At 57.6% G+C, this 21,718-nt stretch overlaps 1 protein-coding gene across 1 annotated transcript in view; it reads left to right on the top strand.

The window, feature by feature from the left end:
- Positions 1-1,676: 1,676 nt before the first annotated feature.
- MPPED1 (metallophosphoesterase domain containing 1) overlaps positions 1,677-21,718 on the top strand; it is a gene marked incomplete at both ends in the record, with an annotated part of 74,028 nt that continues 53,986 nt past the window's right edge. The window contains 2 exons of the mRNA XM_080811822.1: positions 1,677-1,703; positions 15,343-15,635. Coding sequence (XP_080667948.1) covers positions 1,677-1,703; positions 15,343-15,635 — 320 coding nt within the window. The remainder of the gene's footprint in view (positions 1,704-15,342; positions 15,636-21,718) is intronic.

The following is a 21,718-nucleotide window of genomic DNA, read 5'->3' as shown; positions in this document are numbered from 1 at the left end:
AGGACGAGAAAGCTGCTCCCTGCTAGTCTGGGATGTGGGATGCTGCTTCGTTCATCCTCCAGGGAGTTGGGTGGCCCAGTTGGAGGAGCTGGGAGGCTCCATGTACTAAGAGGAGTTTGAGGTCAGAAGGATCTCATCCTTCACTTGCTCGGGAGACACTGGCCTTGCCCTGGGCACTGGTCACAAGACACCATAGGGCATTTCGTTCAAATGAGCTCAGGGACCCTGTGGCCTGCTGAGCGTGGCACTCAAGGCCCTGTGTGGCCTGCCTTAGGGACTGCTCCTGTCCTTAGGGGACATCCTGTCCTCCCTGCATATCTCCTCCTGGGGATCTGCAGTTCCTACCATGGGGAATGTCCATCAGACCATCTCCCCTGTCCACCTTCTGTATCTTCTTCCAGGCCCAGCCCTCAGGCCCTCTTCTGGGAAGCCCTGCTCTGTCTCTCAGGGTGGGCATCTCTCCCTTTCCCGGCCCACGCTCGGTCCAGGCTGGTCTCTGAGCATGTCTCCCCTCTGGCTTTTCACTGGCCATGGCTGGATGGCCAGAGCTGCCTCTGGGTGCCCGGTGCCCCGCATCCCTGGGCACCCAGGGATTCCTAGGATGACACAGGTGTCAAATGGGTGTTGCAGCTACCCGAGCAGTGGAGCAACCACGGATTTGGGCCACTGAGCGAACCTTCTCTTTGGCCTGTGTGTCTACCTGGCGCCTCCTTCCCGAGTTCCCACGTGACTGCTCTCACACTCCTCGCTTCCTGACTTGGGAAGAGCCTGCCTTGGGGCTCTGACCTTCACGGGGCAGGCACCCTTGAGCTGGGCACCTGCAAAGGTCAGCGTGGACCTGAGGGACGGAGCAAGTGATCATGGAGGGTGGTCCTGCCTGGTGGCATGAGCGCACTGGGAACCCTGGGGGGAGACCATGGGGCAGCTCCCTGCTCCCGAGCGGAAGCGTAGGGACGGCTAGCTGGGGGTTTCACTGTCCTGCCCACTCGGCTGGCTGAGATCACACTTATAGTCTGGCCTGTTCACTGCCCCAGGATCACCCTGGGCCAGGGTGAGAGAATCCAGGTCCACAGACGAGGAATAGGAGGCAGATGCCCACCTGCAGTCCCCTCAGCCACTCTCTGTCCCCCTTGCTGGCCTCAGGTCCCCCAGCCGGGCCTCCTTCATCTCCTGGAGCAGCCCCTCCTGCTCCTCTAGCAGAGCAAACTCTAACAGATAAATCTGACCAAGGCATACCCCTGCCCCAAGCCTGCTGTGGCTCCCATGGCCCTTACTGAAGTCCACCCCCTTAGGTAGGCATCCAAGGCTCTTCCTGAGCTGGCTCCTATCCCTCCCCCTCCCCCACCCCATCTTCCCCTCTCCCCCCACTTCCTCTTTCTCTAGCCCCATTGAAGCTGCCATTCCAAACATGCCAAGGCCTTTGCATGCACCGTTCCCTTTGCCTGGAATGCCTTTTCCATACCTTTTCTCCTTGGCACACACTTTTTCAGCTGGGGTGTGTCCACCTCCAAGAAGCCACGCCAGGTAGCCGGCCTGGCTTCTGCGCCAGCACTTGTGCGGGGGAATTCTCCTGTGTCCCTGTCTGCCTCCTTACCAGACTGGGCTGTCCCCAAGGGCAGGCCAGGCCTGAGGCGCCCACGCAGGGTGTCCTCATACTGAGTCTGAAGCAGCGAAGAATGCAGGAGTGGGAGCCACCGTGTGATGTGAGTGTTGGGGGAGGGGACCCAGAAATATCGTTGAGGAGCCTTAGATGGGCCTCTGAGGGGCCACACCCCCTTCTCACCTCCCTCTCAGTCTGGGGGGCCCAGGCTTGACCTGTGCTCTGGCTGCAAGCCCTGTGGACATGGTCCTCCACTGTGGCAGGGGCTGGAGGTCATAAGGGGCCCCTCAAACTCCCCCGGGTGGGACCACCGCCTCTAAGGGTGCCCCTCTCCCTTCTGCTCAACAAGCAGGACCGTCTTCAAACCAGGGGCCAGGTTCTCTGTGGCCCTGCCCGGCTTACCTGCCCTGCTCCGGGTCAGGCCTCTGCTGGCCACCCGCTGTACCCTGGAATCTGGGACCCGGGACCCCACGGGAGCAAGAGATGGGGGCGCAGGAGGCGGAACCGGGCCTATGCAGCCTCCGAGCTGGGGTCCGCGTCTCCGCGGAAGATGGGGGGTTAGGGGTCCGGGGCAGGGTGCCCTCGCGGTCCCGGGAGGGGGTCCAGGCAGGAGGCGGGGGCCGCGGCGCCCCGGAAGGAGCCGCGCACGCCCCAGCACACGGGGCCCGCCGCGGCGGCCGCGGATCCGGAGGTGAGAGCGCCCCCGCCCCGCTCCCCGCCCACCCCGCGCGCGGCCGGGCCCGGGGCTGGGGGGCGGGCCGGAGAGGGGCGCTGGGCACCGCGGGGCGGCCGCCTGCTCTTTTCCGCAGCGCGGGCCCGCTGCTGCTCCCCGCGTCCGGCCCGCTCCCCGCTCCCTTCCCCGCGGCGGAGGGATGCGGGCCCCGGGCCCGGGCGGGGGCCGAGGGCCGAGGCCTGGCCGGCGCTGCGGGGGCCCCGGCGGGCGGCCGCGCGGGGCTGGGGACCCGGGGCTCGAGCGCGGCCCTCCCGGCGCCGGGGCGGGGGAGGCGGGCGGGCGGGCGGGAGCGAGCGAGGGAGGAGGGCGGCGGCGGGAGGGGGAGCCGGGGAGGCTCGGAGCCGCGCGGCGGGCGAGGGAGGGGGCGGCGGGGAGCCCCCCGCCCCCCGAAGGAGGAGTCTGGCTCCCACTTGCTGCCTCGGACGCGCGGCGAGGCGGCCGCCGCCGGAGGAGCCCCCGCCCCTGCGCGCCTCCCTCCCGGGAGCCGGGCCCCTGCCTCCCTCCGTGCGCGCTGCTGCTCGCGGCCGCCGCGGCCGCCGAAGAGGAGCCCGGGGCCAGGTAGGGCCGGGGGCGGCCGGGGCCGGGGGCGCGGGCCGGGGCGCCGCGGGGCGCGGGAGCGGGCGCGGCCGGGACCCTCTCCAAGGCGCCGGGTGACGCCCGCGGCGCGGCGCAGGGGCGCCCGCAAAGTTACTTTGGCCGCCTTTGCCGGGTGCCGGCGCCCCGGCCGGGCACCCCCAGCCGCCCAGCCGGCCGAGCGGGTGACGCCGGGAGGGGCCTCGGCCGGGGCGCTGGACTCTGACTGGGGCCGAAGGGTCAGCGAAACTTTTCCCCGGCTCGCCGGTCTGTGCTGGCTGCTGGCGGAGTTGCTGGTGGAGGAAGCGGACTGGCGGGGCGCAAGGGACGATGACCGTTCTAACAATAGCAGCCCCTGGTCGCTGAGAGCCTACTGTGCGCAGCGAAGCCCCTGCGGGCACTTGGGGGCAAGGGAGGGGGTTACGAATGCTGGTCTAGTGGCCGCTTTCGCTGGGCGTTGCTGGAAACTTCATCCACCCATGCGGCCGTGCATGCACGCGTCCACCCATCCGCTCACTCATTCCACGCGTATTTGGTACTATCTGCTGTGTGCCCGGCCCAGAGGATTCAGTGGCTAACCAGGCAGGTCCCAGCCCTCGCAGGTCCTATTTCCATGCTAAAGAGCGGTCCTGTCTCTTGTATCTTTACTCTGGGACTTGTTATAGGACAGTGAATTCCCTCACAGCCTCCCCTGATCCAGGTGGAGACAGAGGAGGGTTGGTCTGAGAGCTGATATGTCCAGGAGTGTGTGGCAGACCATGGCTTGGGGTCCTAGACCCACCATTCTGCGTTCCTTCCCATGCCCTCTCTGCTCAGGTGGGAGGGCCAGATGCCTGGCTCTGGCCGTGGCTCCCAACGGTGTCCCATTGAGCTCTCCGAGATGCATTTCCCCCAGCACTGGGTCAGACCTCTCCCAGTTCCCCTCCAGTACCTTGGTTGCCTCCCCTTCCCATTTCCAAGGCCCCTATTAAACAGAGCAGAGCAGAGCTGGGTAAGCGGGAAACAATTATGAAATTACCTGGGGAACAAAAGTGGGTGGGCTGGTGGGTGTTTGAGCCGGCTGGACCGGCCGTGAATGGTGGAGAGAGACTTGTTAGTAGGGACCGGCCACGCGGGGAGCTCAGGCCAGGCACTCCCTTCCTCAAAACCCTGGTTGGTCTTTGCAGGGGGAAAAAAAAAATTACACCAACTTCATGAATAATTAGTCAGGTTGGCTAAAATGCTCGGGGCGGGGAAGGGGGGATGTCCGCGAGGCCACCAGTGGACTGCCATAGCGAAGTTGAAAGCCAGGCCTCGGTTCACGGGAGCCAAGGCACTGGGAGACCATTTGGGGAGGGGGTGGTGGGTTTGGCTGGGCTGAGGCAGGGTTCTGGTGGTGGAGAGCACATGGGGCTTGAGAGGCAACCGGTGGTGATTGGGAGGCATTCTGGAGCTGGGCACGGTGTACCGGAGACCGTGGTGCGGGAGCCATGCCTGCTAATTCGTGCTTCACGAGGCTCGGCTCCCTGCAAATTGGCTTTCCAAGTGGCAGCCCCACAACACTTGTAAAATCTTTTTTCTCAAGATGGGTTTCTGCGAAATGGTTACATCTGTTTGAGTCCTCACTCGGAGGTATATTAATTGGCTGATGGCTAGTCGAAAGGCGATAATCCCGTCACAGAGGTTTCATCATGCTTTCAGAAGTGGTTCAACGTGGGGCTGCCTTTCTATTTATTTCTCTACCCCAGAAATTTCGTGAGACCTGGGTTGAGGTAAATCCCTTTCATGTTTGATGGGGAGGCTCAGAGTATCATCTGCACGTGGGGAGCCCTCGTTCTGATGTGACAGCTGTGGGTGCACTTAGGATCACCCCCCACCCCCCCAGCTGAGGCCCCGTGGACTGTGCTGATGGACAGAACAGGTCTGAGTTTGGGTAAAAGGCCCGGGCTTCTGGGTCTTTCTACTGGTGTCTACACCGTGTCAGGAATGTATAGGCCAATAGATAGAATAACCTTTCAAGAAAAGTCAGCTTTTAAAAAATTTCCCAGACCACCCTCGAGACTATGAAATCTTCATCCGATGAAAGCAATTCAAGTTCATTTGTTTTCCTTAAACTTGCTACATTCCCTGGCAGGGACGGCCCCTCGTGTGCTCACCTAACCCGGGACACGTCTTTTTGCCCCGAGGAATTAAGGACGGTAGTAGGATTTCACTCAAGGGCAGCACTCAAGAAGAAAAACCAGCATTCCTGGTTCAGACTAGTGGAAAAAAGGTGCCCCCTCCCCCTGCAAAGTGCCCTCATCTTTTAATCTATCGAAATGATTCTGTTGTTCCAGCTTCAGGCCTGTGAACTGAGCACGAATAGTGGGGCAGGGGAAACAATAGGCCAGGCAGACTTTTAACAAGTAAATATGATGCATAGAAAAAACATGCAATTAGTGGAGGTTAGTTAATGCCTTTCAAGTTGCGGCCGAGCTGCAGTTAAGGATAGAATTTCTGCGTTATCCCTGAATTGTCTGTCAAAATCTTTAATGTGACAACGTGACATGTCTCTCCCAACGCCCCTCCTTCGCTGTGAGTAGAAAAAGGGTCTTTTCAAGCATCCCCCCTCCGCATTCTTCTTCTCCCTGAGATCTCTCTTTCGGCAATTGGTACCTTTGTCTGCCTGCACCTCTGGAATCAGGGACCCTGGGGGAAAGGCGCCCCCCAGATGCAGGAGCCAGGGAATGGGTCCTCACGTTCGCCCTGATGGGCTGCTTGTGGGGTCTCCCTTCTGGCCAAACGTCTCACCTTCTGGGATCAGGCATGCCAAATGCTTGGGGGGCAGGGAAGACGGAGCAAAGGGCATGATTCGCACCAGAAGAGCTGTCTAGACGGTGCTGGGCCACTCTGAGAGCAGATCCCTCTAGCTGGGTGTCCTGGAGGGTGGCTGGCTCCCCGGAAGGAGACCACCAGCTATCATCCTCTCCAGACTGTCCCTGAGACTGTTCGCCTCGAATCCGAAGAAGCAAAGAAAACATTAAAGCAAAAGCAACCCCAAGGGAAAGAAAAAAGAGAGATCCCTTTTTTGGGGGTGGTGTTGGAGCGAAGGTATAAATAGTTCCTTGGTTAATTTGATTCACTGTGGCTCTCCCCGGTGATCTGGCCACTCTGCTGCCAAAAGGAAATGTTTTACTTTATTTTGACTTTTTCCGGTCCTAATGAGACGAAATTTAGTTCTATCTTCTTTCCATTGGAAGGATCTATGGTGGAGGAGGACAGCCCCAACCTCATAAAAAAAATCCCAGCAAATCTAGATTATAGGTTTTCGTTTTTGAACTTCATGGCTTTCCATCAGTCACTCTTTGGGGGTTTTCTTGGACATGAATTGGGTGGCTTGATGTCACAATCTGATCACACACGATAAATAAAAGCAGCTACAATGAAAACAAGAAGTCTCCCCTCTGGTTGATGGTGATGCTCATTGAGTTCAGAGCCAAGGATGGAGTAAATCCCTCCCTCCACCACCCTAACCTGGACCGGAGAGTTTGCTTCTATCGAATGCCTTCCCATTTCCATCCCCTCCTTCCAAGAAGGATTTGAGACTCAGCGTTGGTGCACATCAAAGACTCTTGGCATAGCCCATGCTAATCTCATCACTTTAAGGAGCAAATGATGCCTACTTCCAATTTCTAACATACCCGTCATTTCCCCTTCATTTCGTTCCTTTGCATTTTCTGATGGTGCTGCAGCCCACAAGACCGCAAAATATATTGCTCCGGCTACCTGAGAAGTGTGAGTACCCGAGCCCCGTCTTTCCCCGTTCACAACCAAGTGCTTTTGGCATTGCGGCATTGCAGTGCTGGTGGAAAAGGCAAATGTTCCCTCCCCCAGGGTGTGGAGGGTGGAGAGTTGAGTTTTGCTGGTTTTTTTTTTTTTTTTTTTTCCTGGTCATTCAGACACATGAGTTAATTGACCATACTTTGGAGATTTCATCCGTAGTTGCAAATTCCCCACGATCACCAAAAATGCACTTGTGCTGATCAAAAAAATGGCAAAACCTCGATCTCAGACTTAAGTATTAGAATTTACCATAGTGCCGATTTGATTATGCTTCAGTGACATCTGTTTAATAGATTTCCGTGAGAACTGTAAATCCACATTCACTTTCTTTGCAAATTTTACTTGAATGCTGAACAGCCCAGACCCTCTCGCTGCCCCCCACCACTTCCCTGACCATGTGGGTCCCAAACCCCACGACCGTTGAGTGTGACTTGACATGAATGTGGAAAGGAGAATCAAAACGCTGACTTTTTTTTTTTTCTTTTTACACATTTACCTCTCGTCTCCTCTTGTGTGTGAGCATGTCTGTGTGCGTGTTTGAGACGGATCTGGGCAGCTTCCTATTTCAACTCCGCGGCTCCGTGAATCTCCAAATGCTTTATTTTGAAAACTAGGACATAGCACTTTGCAGAAGAAAAATCATTCCACTCGTTATTATTTATGTGATTGCTGATGTACTAGATGGATAGAGAAAGCACCAAGAATTATACTAATTTATGGAGCTGAGCACTGGTTTACAAACATATTTCCCAGCCTGAGCTTTGTGGGTTTCTCCGCGTCTTGGGCCTCTTTGGGTGCTGTGGGATTGGAGAATATTCGGAATTTGAAGACCAGCCGGGTGAACTGACTGCATCCGTGTCTAAAATTAAAGGAATAAGTGAGCAGCTATTTGTGGCAGAGAGGACATGATCCACTAAGCAGCGCTCTCCATCATTCTGAAATAAAAGTACATAATTGGAAAATGAAGCGGCAGCCAGTGCTTGGGGGGTGGGCGGCGAGGAATTAGAAAGTGTAATTTAAAATCATGTAGTCATAATTCAAAATGGGCCCAGCTAAAAGGTTTTTAAGTGGTAAATGCTTTAAAGTCACTCGTGGTTGATCCTTTTTCAAGGAAGATGTCTAATTTTCGCGATATGTGTGCCCTCCTTCGTCAGCTTGGCCCATCACTCATCCGGCGAGGCTGCCGACCCCAGCTGCAGGGGGTCGTGCTCCGTCCTGGGGACCCGCAGCTGAGAGCGGGGCTGGGCATACGAGAGGGCTGGCCTTTTCGGGATGCTGTGGATTGGGTTAGATTCCCCCCACCCTTGCCGTGGGCTATTTGTTTTTTTTTCCTTCGAGTTTCTCTCTCTCTCTCTCTCTTTTTTTTACCCCTTGATGACATTTTTTTTTAAGATTTTATTTATTTATTTGACAGACAGAGATCACAAGTAGGCAGAGAGGCAGGCAGAGAGAGGAGAAAGCAGGCTCCCCACCGAGCAGGGACCCCGATGCAGGGCTCAATCCCAGGACCCCGGGACCATGACCTGAGCCGAAGGCAGAGGCTTAACCCTCTGAGCCACCCAGGCGCCCCTCCTTAATGACATTTTTAACTACCGACTGATCAATTGCAGGTTTTCAGGCACGAGCAAAGCAAGGAAAGACAAAACCATTTAAAAGTGATTTTTGAACTTGAGTGGAAGCGTGGCTTAAAGAATTAGTGTCCCCGTCCCTTGCATCTTGGTGTTTTTCTGTGAAATATTATTTCTCCTGCCTTTGGCTTCAGGAGGACTACTTAGGTGTTCGCGTGGCTTCTCTGTGACCCTTCGCCACGTGGCAGTAAATATTGGACAAAAGCCCCAGGGAGCAGTGACTTGCACTGAGCTGGCTTTCTCTCTGAGTCACTCTGGGTGATTGGTGGGGACAGTCGCCAGCAGGCTGGGCTGACTTGGAGAGGTGCCCCCCACTTGCCATTAGAGGAGACGAGGAGCGGGATAGAGAAGCCCTTAGGTTCCTGGAGAAAGCTGTCCAGGCATCGGTCTTTGTCACCACCCCGCCTTGGGGAGACTGTTGGGGTGGGTGTTTCTCTGGGGTTTCTTCTCTGTCGTGGACAATCCTGGGTGGTCATTGCCCTCTGAGTTCCCGACACAGCACAACACAGTATGGTCCTAGCCTCACGGTCCTGGGTGCAAAGATGCCGACGCCAAGAAGAGAAACATGGGTGCCTTTTGAGGGGTGGTTACCTTGATGGCCTTGGGTTGGCTTTATTGATGGGGACCTTTGCCCTTTATGACATTTCCAACTGTCTTTGAGATGGGGACGCTTTGGAAAGCCAGAGAAGATGCTGGCAATGATGACCGGCAGGGGACAATGAGCCAGGACCGTCCTGGGCCCACCCTGGCTTTGAGGAGCCTGTGTCAGGTAGAAGGGGATGCCTCAAGCCTCATGGCAAAGGAAATCTATCTTTTTTTTTTTTTTTAAGATTTTATTTATTTATTTGACAGACAGAGATCACAAGTAGGCAGAGAGGCAGGCGGAGAGAGAGAGGGAGAAGCAGACTCCCTGCCGAGCAGAGAGCCCAATGCGGGGCTCGATCCCAGGACCCTGAGATCATGACCTGAGTCGAAGGCAGAGGCTTTGACCCACTGAGCCACCCAGGTGCCCCAGGAAATCTATCTTTGATGTTCACATCAGCAGCCCCTGGTGGCACACATGCTCGTGACTTTCCCTCCCGAATCTGCTGGGCGTATTTGAGCTGTCGGCATGACCCAAGTGTCTCCTTTGCAAAGATGCTCCGTGTAAGCCCAGGTCTCTTAGTCTCTCCTTTCCGGGCCTTTGACTCATGCTGGCTGGCCTCGCAGCTGGGTGGGGGCCTTCCGGGGCCCAGAGAACCCATTCCTTCCCCCTCATTCTAATGGGGTTCTGAGCTGCACTTTTGATCTGCCTGGCTTCTCCCTGGTCCCCAAGCCCTTTGCGGGTCAGTTACACATCTGAGTCATGTGGGTTGCAGAACAGGCCCCTGGAGTGGGGACCGGGGGTGTTTGGGGCTGACCTGCAGCATGCTGGGTGAGGCGGGCGGCGAGGAGCTTGCCTTGGAAAGGTAGTCAAGGGTCCAGGGCAGGCTGTTCTGCCTGTGTCCCATTACAATGTCCTGGGAAGTGTGAATTAATGGAATGGCGGGGGTCGCCCAGTAACGGGGTGGGCGGGAAGAGGCTGGGAGTCCGGCTTCCAGTGAGGGAGGAGGGTTCCTTGATTATCTGAAAAATCTCTGTTCGATTCTCAGAAGCTCCCTGCAGAGCTTCCGGGTGTCACTGGCACTTTCTAACCACAGTGGAAGAGACCTTTAGTGAGCACCTACTGTGTGCTGGGTCCTCAGCCAGGTGCTTTTGCAGGTCCCATGTCCTGGTGTCCACCCAGGGGTTCTGGGAAGGAGGTTTGAGCGCGCGCAGCCTTACAGGGCAGAGACCTGAGTCTTGGGAGGTGAAAGCTACTTTTGAGTCCGGACCGTGAGTTACAAGCGCCTGTGCGGTTCCTCTCGTTCATTCCTTCGTTCACCTGCGGTTTTATTCTTGGCTTCTCATTCAGCTCAGACACAGGGGATGTGGCGAGAGAAGCCCTTGGGGGTTTGTGGCTGGAGCCTGCCTGCCTGGCCCAGCCCAGGCGGTCAGGGAGATGCCCAGTAACCAGGTGTGTGTGCCCGCTCACGTGGGGTGCGCAGAGCCTTTCAGGGGAGGGGACAGCACGTGTGAAGGCTCAGAGGCAGGATTGCTGGTGTGCTGGGGGGAAACCAGGGAGTGGGGAGCTTCACCTGAGCCGTGAGAGGGAGCCTGGGCGTCCAGTGTGGCCTCCTGAGCTGATTGAATGATCTGGGGCTTTAGACCAGAGCAGCAGGATGGCCTTGGGGACATTTGGTGAGCAGGAGGGAGTGGCTTTAGTCAAATGTGCATGTTAGGATCTCTGTTCAGGAGGCTGGCTTGGGCTGGCCTTGGCGATGCCGTCGGCGGAGGCCGGACGAGGTTGTGGGGACAGTCAGAGAGCACAGGGCCTAGAGCCGGCCTCTTCCCTACTTACGACCTTTCCATACAGCTGGTGCCTAATTGCTCCTTACCGCTTGGTGCCTCGGCTGACGTCCAGGTTCCTCATGGCATCTGAGGACCAGCAAGGAAATGTCTTTGGGGGGAACCAGAAAGATAAATCACCTTGTGAGAGAATCCGACTTGAAAAGCGGGCCCTACAAATTAGAGGCAATATTTCAACAAGAAGTTTTCACCCCAGAAATTTCAAGAATTTTTGGCCCATCCAAGCAGGCTGATTGGGCTTCTGTGGAGAGGCAGGCACAAGGCTTCCTTCATCTCCTCTGTTACCCTGAGAGGGGCCTCATGAGGCAGCGGAAGCAGCGCAGAGAGGTTAAGTGACTCGCTCAGGTCCCACAGCTAAGTAGTGCTGGAGACTGAATTTGAACCCACTGCCTGGGACCTCGAAGTTCAGGCCGTTCTCCACTGTGGAAGCACACCCCGGGGTCAAGAACAAAAACAATAAGAGGGAGACCACTTGTTTTTTATTTTGTTTGTTTGAAGATTATTTATTTATGTGACAGAGAGAGAGAGAGCAGTAGAGACAGCAGAAGCACGGGGAGCAGCAGGCAGAGGCAGAGGGAGAAGCGTCTCCCCGTGGAGCAGGGGCAGGAGGAAAGACACAGGCTCATGCTTTACTGACCGAGCCACACAGGTGCCCTGAGAGAGACCATTTATTGGTGCCTCCCCTGCCTCAGGGCCTTTGCAGTTCCTTCTGTCTCGGTTCTCTTTCCCCAGGTCTGGGTCTGACGGGCTCCCTCTCAGCACTCACCTTTGAGGTGACATCCCTTCTTCAGACAGGCCTTTCTCGATCCCCCAATCTCAAGGAACAACCCCCCTTACCCCACTACTCATTCCGTTACTCTGCTCTTTTTCCAGGCACATATCATTATCTGAAAGTATCTTTTCTATTTACTTTGTTGCCTCCCCCATCCCTTCCCTCGTGGGCAGTGACCCGTGTGCTTTCTCGCTGCTCTCTCTGGCTCTCGGAACAGTGCCGGTGTGTAGGGCTGTGGTTAAATGTTGGGTTGCACAAATAAATGCATTAATTAATTCGTTCCACCCCCCTCCTCCTGGTTTCATTGTCTTCCCACCCGCTGGCCCAGAGGAGGCACCTGCCGCCTGGCCATGATGCGTGCCTTGCTCAAGGTCACTCTGCCAGCCCTGGGACCGGAGCCCAGGCGCTCTCTGCACACGCCGGGGGCCCAGCGGGTCCCAGCGGCCCTGTTGCACAGCCGGCTCGCTGCTGCTTGTTCTGTGGACCAGGTGGAAACGCTTCCCAGCTAGAAGCCGTTTGTTTGGGCAACGCTGCTCCCCCTCCGAGGATGGGCTGCGTTCTCCACACGGCGGCTGACGCGCTGCTGTGGCTCCATAAATATTAAATGGGTATTAAAAGAAGGCTCTGCGTTCCCAGTTTCCCTGATTTCTTCAAGCAGGGCCCATTGCAAACCCCCTTTATGTGAAACGCAGCATTTCACTGCAGAGTGCCTCCCGGGACGCCTTGCTGCCTGCCGTTCCCGGCTGCGTCCCCTGGTGCAGAGCCGTCCTCCCTGCCCCGGCTGCAGGCCGAACCCTGGGCGTGCGGGCTCGTGCCCCTCGGGGCGGGGACAGGTGGAAGCCCCTGAGACCTCCCCTTTCAGAGGGCTGTGCACGGCCCAGCCAGCCTCCCTGCAGGGGTGTGTGGTGGGTAAGCAGGAGAGGGACCAGGAGTCTTCAACCTTCAGCTGAGGCCTCTTGGCACCCACCCTCTGGCAGGCCGGTGCTGGGCACGAGGGAAAGAGACTGGCAAGACCCATACTCGGTTCCTCCACCCATCCCTGCCTCCCTTCTTCCCCCCATCCTCTGTCTGTCCATCCCTCCCCTCGTCTGTTCACCCATCCATCATCCATCCATCCATCCGTCTGTCCGTCCATCCATTCATGGATCCCTCCCTCGAGCCGCTCATTCACTAATGTGACGTGTATGCACGTGTCTGCAGTGGCCCTGGGGATGACGGTAATAATGTCGGGATAATCGCTAACATTTATTGGGCACTTACTACGTGCTGGGTCCGTTGACAAGCAGTTTCCATGTGTCCCCTCGTTTAATCTCCATGACTGAATGAGGAAGCCACTATTTCCCCTGCATTCCGTGGATGAGGAGACAGAGCCGCCTGGAGGCGAAGCCACTTGTTCAGGATTGCAGAGCTGGGGGTGGGGGGAGAGCGGCTGGCTCTGCCTGGGGGGAGGGGAGTGAGCAGGACCCAGGCCCTGCCTCCAGGAGACGTCTGGCGCCTCACGCCACCCTGGAATGGGGACCCCGATCCCCGACTCCAAGGAAATGCTGGCTTTGTCGAGGGGTAAAGGGCGAGTCAGCTTCTGCCCCCTGGAGAGGAAGGCAAAGGGGTCCGGGAGCCCTGGTGTCGGGCTGCCTGCCACGCGAGCTCGGTGGCACACGCCGTCTGTGCCGGCCTGGCAAGGGTCTTCCCAGCTCCCAGCTCCGAGGGGCGCCTCTCCCCTCTGTAGGATGGGAGGGTAGGGGTGTCCATCGGAGGAGCCGGGGCAGGGATTTCCAGCAGGGCTGTGTTCCGGTCTGTTGGCATTTGAGAACATTCGGGTTCTCCAGGCCCTTCCGCTCACGGTCGACACCCTGTTCCGCAGATACCCCCATACCTGGGCAGCAGCTGCTCACAACGGCCCCTCGATTCACAGGTGTTGCATTGAACAGAAGAACGATCATAATAGGAACAGGGAGTCTTAGCTGGGTACTTGTACCTGCCAGGCGCTGTGCCCAGGATCCCCATTCATTTAACCTGCGCAGCTGCCCTGGGAGGGAGTGTTACTGTTATCAAACCAAACTCCGGAAGAGGAAGCTGAAACTCAGAGAGGTTAGGACATTGGCCTAAGGTCACACAGTGAGTCAGTGCAATGCTGGGGCTCAAACCCCCACCCAGATCTGGACCTTTGGCGGTGCGGGCCTCAGCGTCCGTGGCCCCCAGGCCTCTCCCAGGGTTACAGAGGGGCACGGGCCAGCTCTTACGGAGATTTTGTGAGTCCTGAGGCCAGGACACCCTGATTTGGGCACCTCAGAGGCCTGCCAGGTCATCTCTGCTGGGAGAGGGGAATCACAGTGAAACAATTAGCAGGACAAAGAACAGAAGCAAGTGTATGCTGGGGGAAGGCAGATATTTTTCTTGTCTTCCCAAGTGGAGGAAAGGGAGGGATATGTGTTGTGAATCAGGGTAAGTTTTTTGTTGTTGTTGTTTTTTTGGTCTTTTTTTGGGGGGGGTGAGGGAGGAGGAAGACGCTGCCATTATGACACCTTGTATGGGCCTGATTGTTGAGATTTTTAAAAAAATTAATAATCTACTTCTCCTTCACACGTAATTAAAATGTTCACCAGTCTCTAATTTTTGTCATTTTCCTAATCTAATTTGTTTTCTGATGGTGTCGATTCTTCTTCCATGCGCGAAGCAAAGGGAATTTTTTCTTCGTTTAGCGCGACTGGGTTATGACTGACCAGAAGGAGTTTAAATTATGTTATTTTCTCCTTGGTTAAATGCAGTGCACATGGAATCAGAGGGTCTTAATGACCCCAAATTGAAACAAAACACAACAAAACATCTTTAAGACCTTATGTATTTACACAGTTAAAAAAAAATTATTATGGGAACGCACGAGAACGCTAGCGGGTCTTAGAAAGGAGGCACTGGCCGTGGTGGGAAGCGTGTGAGCCTGTTGGGATGGGATGGAGACGGAGCTTGGGGCCCTGCCCCAGTCATTCAGAAGGACCGGTCCGAAGGATGTTAAAATCCAGTCGCCGCAAATGTAGACGGCGCTTCCCGAGGGAAGACAGGGTAAAGGGAAGGATGGCATTTGCAGGCTGTGGTTCTGTGTGGACTGGATTTGGGAAGGTTTTTTTTTTTTAAAGTAGATCCTCCTCCGCCCCCCCCTCCCCAGGGCCACCCCCTGAGCTGAGTTGGTGGATGGCAATCTGTCTGGGAAAATCCCTTCTCCAGGCACTGCTCGAAGATATCTTTAGGCGACACTGATGTTGAGGAAGGAATTTGCGCCCGTGCTCTCCGCCTGCTCGGGCTTGCAGGGCTGTGGGTGTGGCGTGTTTGGGGGTCTGCGGGGGAGGGGGCGGGGAGGCAGGGGAATCCTCCCTAGGGCCCCATTCGGATAAGTGAAACTTCCTTACCTGTTTCCAGAACACCAGCCATTGTCCTGCCTCATCTCCCGGTCACCCCGTGGGCTCCGGAGGGTTTTGTGGGTGAACAACAACAAAAAATGTCTTAAGTATTTAAACATGTCGGACCACGCAGGCATCCGTCCCCGGCGTTGTGGGTTTCTTTTCTTTTCTTTTCTTTTCTCTCTCTCTCTCTCTCTCTCTTTTTTTTTTTTTTGGTCCCTCCCTTCCTCTCCTTTTCTTTTTACCAAAGTATATTCATCAAACTGCTGAGTTGGAAAGATCTGTAATGAGTTTTTGAGCTCTACGACTGTGTTTTTTCCCTCTCCCCCCTTCGTCTTTCTAAATCTTCATCTGACATTAAATAAAGCAAATCCCAAACAGATTAACTGTCGTACGGTTCTGCTCCGTCTCCCCAGTCTGTTCCCAGGTCTGGCTCGGGGCCGGGCGGCGGCGGCGGGCGATGCCCGGGCGGCCCGCAGAGGTCCATGTGGCGCGCTAGGTGGGGTCCCGGCGTCCTGAAGGCTGAGGCCCTGGCGCTCCTGCCCTGCGGCCTGGGCATGGCGTTCTCCCAGTCGCACGTGATGGCCGCCCGGAGGCACCAGCACAGCCGGCTCATCATCGAGGTGGACGAGTACAGCTCCAACCCCACCCAGGCCTTCACCTTCTACAACATCAACCAGGGACGCTTCCAGCCGCCGCACGTGCAGATGTAAGTGGGCAGCCCCGGGCGGGACCGGCTGCTGGGGCGGGCTCGCGGGCGCGGGGGGCCTCCGGGCCTCTGGGCCCAAGGGCCTCATGCTCCTTGGCCGGCGCGACTCTGGAGGCTCCGAGCTGGGAGGGATGTGTGAGACGTGGCTGGGACGGCCTGGGGGCCGGTGCTGGCTCCCGGCCCTGTTTCTGCGGGCCGGGAGATGTTTCCCAGATATTTAACGATGAGGTGACTGCACGTAAAAATCCAGACTTCTGCCTTCGCTTTACGAATCGGCCAGGCCTGGCGACTGGGGGCCCACAGCGCCTCATGGGCGATGTCTGGGGGGCTGAGCTCCAGCTGCCCCGACTCGGTATTCGCGTTGGTGACTCCTGGTCTGATTCATGTTCCTCGCTGTACAGCCGGGGAGACCGAGGCCCCGAGAGGGAAGGGCCCGGCTCCAGGCTCCAGGCGGGTCGGGAGCCTAGTTTTGGGCTGGGGGGTCCTCCCTGAGCTCTCCCCCTCTCCTTTGTCTGAACCCCTTTTGCTGCTATGGAGAAAGCAGAAATGCTTTCCTAGAGGACTGGGGAGTCCTGCCGCCTGCCCTTGGGGCCGAGGGAGCGTTGCAGGGATATCTTAGCGGGAGGACCAAGACGAAGGCACAGCCTCGGGATCCCCCGGGACTGAGGGGAAACTCTCTCCCCCCTGGGTGATTTTCTGAGGTCTGGGGAGGCAGGGGAGGCCCAGCGAGAAATGGCTGAACTCCCAGCTCCGGCCCAGGTGGCTCCCCTGGTTCCTAGAAGACACTCCCCCTCCTTTATCCTTGACTTCTTCCGGGGCCGTGAGCACCAACTCAAGGGAGCCGTAATGTGGGGGCCTAGTGGCTGTTCCTTTGGGGAGACTGGCACATCCAGCCCGTGGACCCCTTTGGAAAAGGAGGCCAGGGGTGTCCGATCCCAGGGCAGGAGCTTGGGTGCGGGCGGGTCGCGGCCTCTGGTTCCCGTGTGGCTCCCTCAGGAGCCATCCTCTGCCGTCGAGCCTGGGTGTGGAGAGATTCCTCATGGGAGGAAGGCCCTGGAAGGCAGGCGGGCGCCAGGCCTGGGGTGTGCTCCAGCGCCGGGAACACGCCCTTCCCTCCGTGCTTGCTTGGGAAATGCTCATTTCGGTGGGGACTGAGGCCTGGTGTGTCCGCAGCTGCCTACTTTACTTTTTGGTACGTTTCTACTCGGGGAACTAACTGCCTCCTATCTCCGTTCCGGGGCCAGATTGGCAGATTGGGTCGGGATGGAAGCTCAGCATTCGATTTCTTGGTGGCGGGGACATTGAGGCCTGGCAGGGCTGCCTTCCCCAGGCTGGGTTTTCTCTTTTGTCCGTGGGGTTCGTCCTCTGGGGCTGGAAGTGACCATGCCTGGAGTCCCTGGATGCTGGGCTGGACTCCTGCCCTAGCGGGTGGCAGGCAGAGCAGGTGGGGTTCCTGGGCCTGGACCCTTGTGCACCCCTACTTCAAAGGGTCCCCAGACACCAGAGATAATGTCGTGTAGTGCCGTGCGGAGCTGTGGCTTACCGGGCCCAGCAGACACCCAGGCAGGCCCCAGCCCCAGAACAGAGCTGGGGAACAAGTGGTCGGAGGGGAGGAGGGCCAGGGGGCAGAGGAAAGACTGTGGAGAAGATGACTTCTAGGCTGAGACCCAGAGGAGGATGGGGGGTGGGGAGCAGGCTGGGAGGGCCAGGGCGTGGGGGCGCCGAAGGACGGCCCAGCTGGTGCGAGAGTTTCCCGTGTAGGCCCCTGCGGGCCTGGCTGGGTCCTGACGAAGCCCAGTGAGTGACCACAGGAGAGAGGGGTGGTCGCTCCCATTTAACCCATGAGCCGCTGTGGGTTCAGGATGTTTGTGAGCAGGAAATCCACACCGGGGATGGGCTAGTAGTAAATGTTCCGTCTTGTTAGCGCACACTGGGCTGGGCTAGGTGCTCGGACTATGGCAGTGGTCAGAGTTGGAGCCCTGCCCCGTGCTGAGCTGACCTTCCCGTGGGGGGGCAGACGGGAGGCACACATGTCATCCGAGTGGATAACAGTGTACGGTACAGGCATTGTGGCGAGCATGCTTCCTGGCTTTCCCGTGGCCCCTCAGCTAGTGTGGACACAGCAGAACCCCCATGGCCTGCCCCATGGCTCATGACCATCTTTCCCGGCCTGCTCTGCGCGGCCCCCTCCCGGGCCGGAGTTCCTTGCTGCCATCGGCAGTGGGGCTCAGGGGTTGGGACAGTGAGTGGTCCGGGAAGAGCATGCACTGAGCCCAAGGTCTGGGCTCCTTCTCCAGGGCTCCCTCATTGCCTGCTCCGGCCAGCCCAGCTCTGAAATGCAACTTGGCATAAAGCCGGGCGATGCCAGGGCCAGGCAGGGACTTGGGAGGGCTGCTGCCTCCCGCCCCCCCCTTCTTTGAGCCCGCAGGCCCCCAGCGCGAGGGAAGCGTGCGGGCTGCTGGCGGTGTCTGTGCAGGTTTCCATGGCGCGTCTCCATCGAGGGAGAGAGAAGGAGGACGGATGCCGCTTCCCGCCCCGTGATTTATCACTGCCCTGGGCTTTGTCTCCAGGGGGAGGGAGCGAGGGGGCCGTATTTAATAAATCCACAATTTATATTTAATAATGGCAGCGACAACCCAAACATGGCCCGCGATTGAGCCGTGTGATTTATGTGGTTGCCCCCAGAGACCCTGGTGGTGAGGACGCTGCCTTTGCCAGAGTAATGAGTCTCTGGATGGGGCCTCTGGCTTCAGGGCCCCGAGACCAATGATCCCTCACCCTGAGGGCCCAGAAACCCTGTGCCTGGCCTCCTGCCCTGGGGGGCCGGGTGGATGTGTGACGGTGTGGCTGGTGTGGCCGGCGTGGACTGGGTTATCCTGACGGTCTGCCAGAGAGGTGCCTTGGGGGCTGGTGTCAGGCAGTGACTCTTCTCGCTGGCCTTTAAAAGGAATCCTGTGGGTGGAGACTCGAGCCATCCTGTTGAAAGACCCCCCAAGCACATCTTGAAGATCATAGCCGAGTGGCAGGAGCATAGCTGTGTGCCTGGCCTCGGGGTGCCCCTGTGTCCCGGGACCCCGGATCTCCCAGCCAGGCCGGGTCACAGCGTCCGTCCCCTCTCTGATGCATGAGGCTTCGGAGGGACCCTGTGGTCCCAGCCTGTCCATGCACTGAGAGGCTCCCAGGAGATAGTGGGAGCCAGCCTGGAGCCCAGGGAGGACAGAGGGGCAAGGCAGGAGGACAGGCGAGGCCTGGAACCTTCCATGTCCCCTCCTCCCTCAGGTCCCTGCACGTGCTGTCACTTCCTCCCCCCCCCACGCTCTGCCCTGCAGACGCGGACTCACTCTTCGGATGTCGCCCAGCCGTCACTTCCTTGGGAAGGCTCTCTGATGGTTTGACAGACAAGGTCGCCCCTTCCCTCGAAGCCGGCCCCACCTCTAGGGTCCCTCCCTGCCACCAGCATGGGGCTGGGCCCTGGAGCCTACCCCAGTAGACCCATGGGAAGAAGAAAGAAGAGGGAATGAGGATAAGGCAGGACTATGTATGTATGGCCCCGGAAGAGTCAGGGAGATCCGGGAGGGCTTCCTGGCGGCAGCAGCATAACCCTTGGGCTTGAAGGACCCGCAAAAGCAAAGGCCCAGAGGTGGGAAGGAAGGGCGGGCACGGGACTCAGGAGGGCAGCACGGTAGGGCTCACCTCAGAAGAAGGGCCTCGTGGAAAGAGCAGGGGGGATTTGCGTGACACTGAGCCAACTAACCAGTCACCGTCACTCCTCTGGGTCTAGTTTCCCTACTGTCGAATGAGGGGCAGGGACTGGCAGGCTCTCCCACTCGGAAACACCATGGAGGATGCCCATGCACGTGTCTGGACATATAGTTAGAACCTCACTGAAGGGAGGGGTCCTCTGCCCCCCGCTACCCTCCATCCTTCAGAGCTCCCCATTGCGCCAGAAACAGAGATGTTGGAGGGGGCGGCCTTTCCTTCTGATGTCCTTGCGAGTTCCTGCACTTCCAGGGAGCCACTGGCTCACGGGAGAAGGAGCCCCGAGAAGTGGGCCCCGGGCCCAGGAAGCGGCTGCAGGGGGGCACTCACATCCAGCCTTTGAGCACTCACACCTTCTCCCAGAGTGAGCAGGCTGTCCCCACCTTACAGAGCTTGCCTGTGGCAGGGGAGGGTCCAGGGCACAGCCAGGAAGTGGCCCAGCTGGGGTGCTGGCCTATGTCTTGGTCCCCGAGGCCATGTTCTCTCTTCTGCACCCTTCCTGCCACCATGATCCCTGTGGGTATGTCCTTTGTTATGCGGGGGAGAGGAGGCGACAGGTTTCAGGTCTTGGAGAGAGAGCCTCAGCTGTCACCTTGTCTCTGGCCCCTACAGAATGTCATTGGAAAATAACCATTTTACCTTGTTTTCTCTTGGCACAGAAGGTGTTGAGGTTAGATGCCCAAATTCCTGTTGTGAAGACCCAGGTTCGAATCTACTCTTTAACTTGCTAGCTGGGGCCTTGGATACGGGACTAGCGTTTCCAACCTCAGTAACTCCCCAGGGCTGCTGTGACTCAGGTGTTAGCCAGCATTTGGCATTACAAGTGTCAGAAACTTAAGGTAAATTGTCTTAAGGATAAAAGAGAGTTTACTGGCTCACCTAGTTAGTGAGAAAAATCCATGTTTTCCAGCTTCAGGTATAGCTGGATCTAGGGGTCAAATTATGCTGTCAAGGTGTTCCACTTTCTGTTACGCTCCCTCTCTTTCTCTCTTTCTCTGTATCTTGCACTCTGCTTGTCCTTTTCCTCACTTCTGAATTTCCAGTCTGGGTTTCTGGGAGCTCCATGAGGTGACCTCTGTGGGTATCTTCTCCACAGGTATAGCCCTTGTGCCTACCAGGTGCCTGGCTTTCGCGAGGCACCCAATACGCATTTGTCCACAGATTGACTGAATGAAATGAGCTGGGCCTGGAAATAGTCCAGCTTGGTGTGAGTTCTGGAACAAAAAAACCAGCTTCAAAACTGCATCTCCACTGCCCTCCAGGGCTGAGATCCTGGGCAAGTGTTTTCTGAGCCTCGGTGTCCTTGTCTGTAAAATGGGCACACACAGACTACCCTGCCCACACAGTCATCGTGAACGTGAGGAGAGCAAGTACGTGTCCTGTGCTTAGCAGATGACCAGCTCTCGATCTGGGAGAGGCGTCAAGCGCGCACCTCATTACTGTTACTTCAAGGTTGAGCATTTGCTACAAGCCAGACAGCTAGAGGACGGTGCAGGGAAGTAAGTCTTTATTTTTTTCTCGGGGATTATTAGGTTTGCATCCTCGCTGAGCTTGGTAGCCTCGGGGTGGAGGGAAATAAGCATGCAGTTAATTAAGGAGCCCGGGCTCCCGCAGTAGGCCAGCCCGACTGGGGCCCTCGGAATTCCCGCTGTTCTTGGCTGGCTGGTGGTGGACGGGGCTGAGGCTGGCTCAGGTGCCTTGCTGAGGGGCTCAGGGGAAGAGAGCTCGTTGGGACCAGAGGTGGCTCTGGTGGTGGCATCTCGCTCCCTGTCTCTCCCTTCTTCATCTCTCTTGTCTCTTTGACTTGGCCTCTGTCATCTTGGGACACGCCCACAACCTCAGTATGTGTAGGGGTGAATAATAAATGAATGAGTGAATCTGATTGGCTCACTCATGTTCCTGTGCCTGGACGAGAGCCCAGCAGTGATCGGCCACCCTTGGTCCAGTCAGCTGTGCCGGGGCTGCAGAATGTACCGGTGATCCACAGGCCGGCCACCTGCCAGACTGTCTGTCAGAGGGTTGGGGTGGGGGAGGGGAGAGAGGAGGGAAGGGACTCAGAGGACAGAGCGGTGGCAGGGGAGATTTTAGCTCCCAGACCAGCTCAAGTCTTACCCCCTCCTGGAAGCTTCTAGGGAGCCCCTTGCTGGGTTAGAGCCCTCTCTGGCCCCCAGCTTCTCTGTTGTCCCATCAAAGCTGGCCAGCCAAGTCTGTCTCCACCATCAGTCTGGGGTCTCTTGGCCTGGGATCAGTCTTGGTGAGTCCCTGTGGCCCCAGCATTGAGCTCAGGGCCGGCCCGCAGTGGGTGGGCAGAATGTGCTGGGCTG

This window comes from Martes martes (genome assembly GCF_963455335.1).
Source record: "Martes martes genome assembly, chromosome: 8".
Taxonomy (NCBI): Eukaryota; Metazoa; Chordata; class Mammalia; order Carnivora; family Mustelidae; genus Martes; species Martes martes.
Note: the sequence above shows the minus strand (reverse complement) of the source record. Positions and strands in the feature narration are given on the sequence as shown.